This window comes from Gossypium raimondii, chromosome 1 (assembly GCF_025698545.1).
Source record: "Gossypium raimondii isolate GPD5lz chromosome 1, ASM2569854v1, whole genome shotgun sequence".
NCBI lineage: Eukaryota > Viridiplantae > Streptophyta > Magnoliopsida > Malvales > Malvaceae > Gossypium > Gossypium raimondii.
The window spans coordinates 11,607,146-11,609,310 of NC_068565.1; the positions used below are offsets into that span (position 1 = coordinate 11,607,146).

The 2,165-nt window shown below is 39.1% G+C and overlaps 1 protein-coding gene across 1 annotated transcript; it reads left to right on the forward strand.

Moving 5' to 3' along the window:
• The first annotated feature begins 686 nt into the window (after positions 1-686).
• LOC128039805 (uncharacterized) lies at positions 687-1,896 on the forward strand. Its single transcript, XM_052628380.1, has 2 exons — positions 687-952; positions 1,459-1,896. The coding sequence occupies exons 1-2, from the start codon at positions 732-734 to the stop codon at positions 1,673-1,675; spliced, it is 438 nt and encodes a 145-aa protein (XP_052484340.1). The 5' UTR covers positions 687-731; the 3' UTR covers positions 1,676-1,896.
• Positions 1,897-2,165: the final 269 nt, after the last annotated feature.

Sequence of the window (2,165 nt, forward strand, 5' to 3'; positions counted from 1 at the left end):
CCTCGAACCGCCCTTTCCCGGCCACTGTTGCACCACCCCACGGCCCCTCCTCTCCTCTCTCTTGCTCCACCGTCCTTCCCTTACAAGGCCACACCCTCCCTTTCCGTCTTCCTCTTTTCTCTTTCACTTTTCATCTCCTCATCATCGCCCCACACTGACCACCATCACCAACGCTCTACCGCTGCCCGCACCAACACCATGCGACCTTCCGAGCTCCGGTCATTGTACCGTCGGTCAACCCCTATTTTCTCCTCTTAGTCTTTATTTTATTTTATTTTATTATTATTTCTTTATTTTTTATTAGTTTTTTATTATTATTCTTAATTAATTCTCATTTATTTTTATTCTAGTTCATTTCTTCTCTTGTTCTTATTATATATTGGTGTTCTTTTGCTTTGCTGTTAGTATTTTTTTTCAGTTTTGCTTCTTATTTAGTTATATTTTATTTAATATTATGTTTCTCCCATTTTTCTTTTATCAATTGGTTTCATTTTGTTTATGAATACTGTTTTTAGTTTAGAAAATTTGATTTAGTGATTCTTTGTTTTTATTTAGTTTGATTTCTACAAGCCTCTCATTATTTTTAGTACCATGTTTCTTGATTGGTTAGAATTTCGTCTTATGTCTTATTTTAGTTCTTGATTATAATATGTTCACTATCGATTTCTTTCAGTCATTTAGTTATTGATGTTACCTTCAATTATAGCATAAGATATAGGTTCGCTTCTATTATGGTCTGGCCACCGTCGCACCACCCCACGACCCCTCCTCTCCTCTCCCTTGCTCCACCGTCCTTCCCTCACCAAGCCACACCCTCCCTTTCCCTCTTCCTCTTTTCTCCTTCACTTTTCATCTCCTCCTCACCGCCCCCGCGCCGACGACAATCAGAAATGCTCCACTGTTGCCCGCACCATACCATGCGACCCTCCGAGCTCCAGTCATCCCACCATCGGTCAACCCCTATTTGCTCCTCTTAGTCTTTATTTTATTTTATTATTATTTCTTTGTTTTGTTTATTAGTTTTTTATTATTATTCTTAATTAATTCTCATTTATTTTTATTCTAGTTCAGTTATTCTCTTGTTCTTATTATATTTTATTTAATATTATGTTTCTCCCATTTTCTTATATCAATTGGTTTCGTTTTGTTTATGAATATTGTTTTTACTTTAGAAAATTATGATTTAGTGATTCTTTGTTTTTATTTAGTTTGATTTCTACAAGCCTCTCATTATTTTTAGTACCATGTTTCTTGATTGGTTAGAATTCCATCTTATATCTTTTGGTATTTCTAAATTTTAGTTCTTGATTATAATCTTTTTATTATCGATTTCTTTCAGTCATGTAGTTATTGATGTTACTTCAATTATAACATAAGATATAGGTTCGCTTCTATTATGTTCGGTTCGTCCGTTTGCTTCATTTTGTTTTCATGCTTGCTTGTTTGTTTTTCTTACAGATTCATCATAAAAAACACTCGCAGCAAGTCCAAGGTCGTCGTCCCCGCTTCAAAAAAGTGGAAGTCACCTAGCACGACCTTTTCCTCGAGCGCCTCCGCCAAGACCCGCCACCCTTTTCTTCGATTTTTTGTGGTCCCCCAGGAGGACTTATTCCAACTCCTTCGAGTGCGACCACTCAGTTTGGGCCGATGTATTGATTGGGCCATTGTGGAGTAGGTCCACCTCACTGATCCTGTTCAAGCTTTTCTTACGATAGCCCCATAAGACCGGTTCTTCTCCATCATCGAGTCCACATACATGGAGTTGACTTTGGAGTTTTGCTCAACATTTCATCTCCAGCATGCGATGACATCTCATGACGAGCCAGGTACCATCACTTTTAGACTCGGCGACCTAGTACGCCATATGAGTGTACCTAGTCGGCCAAATGTCCCTACAGGGAATCTCAATCATGACTCATATGAGGATGATAGAGCGACTTCAAGGAGTTGATCTTCCTCAGTACCGTTTGATTCATTCTAACTCTCAGAATGACCTAGAGGACATCACTGATGATGTCCCACTCCATCATGAGGATCCACCTCATCCTCCACATTCGATTCACCGTCCTGTTTCTTTTGCTGCCACTTTGACGGGTCTCTCTGAGCGTTTCACTCACTTCAAGTGGAAATACTTTCAAAGGCTCGACAGTATCGATGCGACATTG

Coding starts and splice junctions, on each gene's coding strand:
- LOC128039805 (XM_052628380.1), top strand. CDS start 732: ATGGTCTGGCCACCGTCGCACCACCCCACGACCCCTCCTCTCCTCTCC. Junction 953..1,458: donor CTCCAGTCATCCCACCATCG/GTCAACCCCTAT, acceptor TTTTTCTTACAG/ATTCATCATAAAAAACACTC.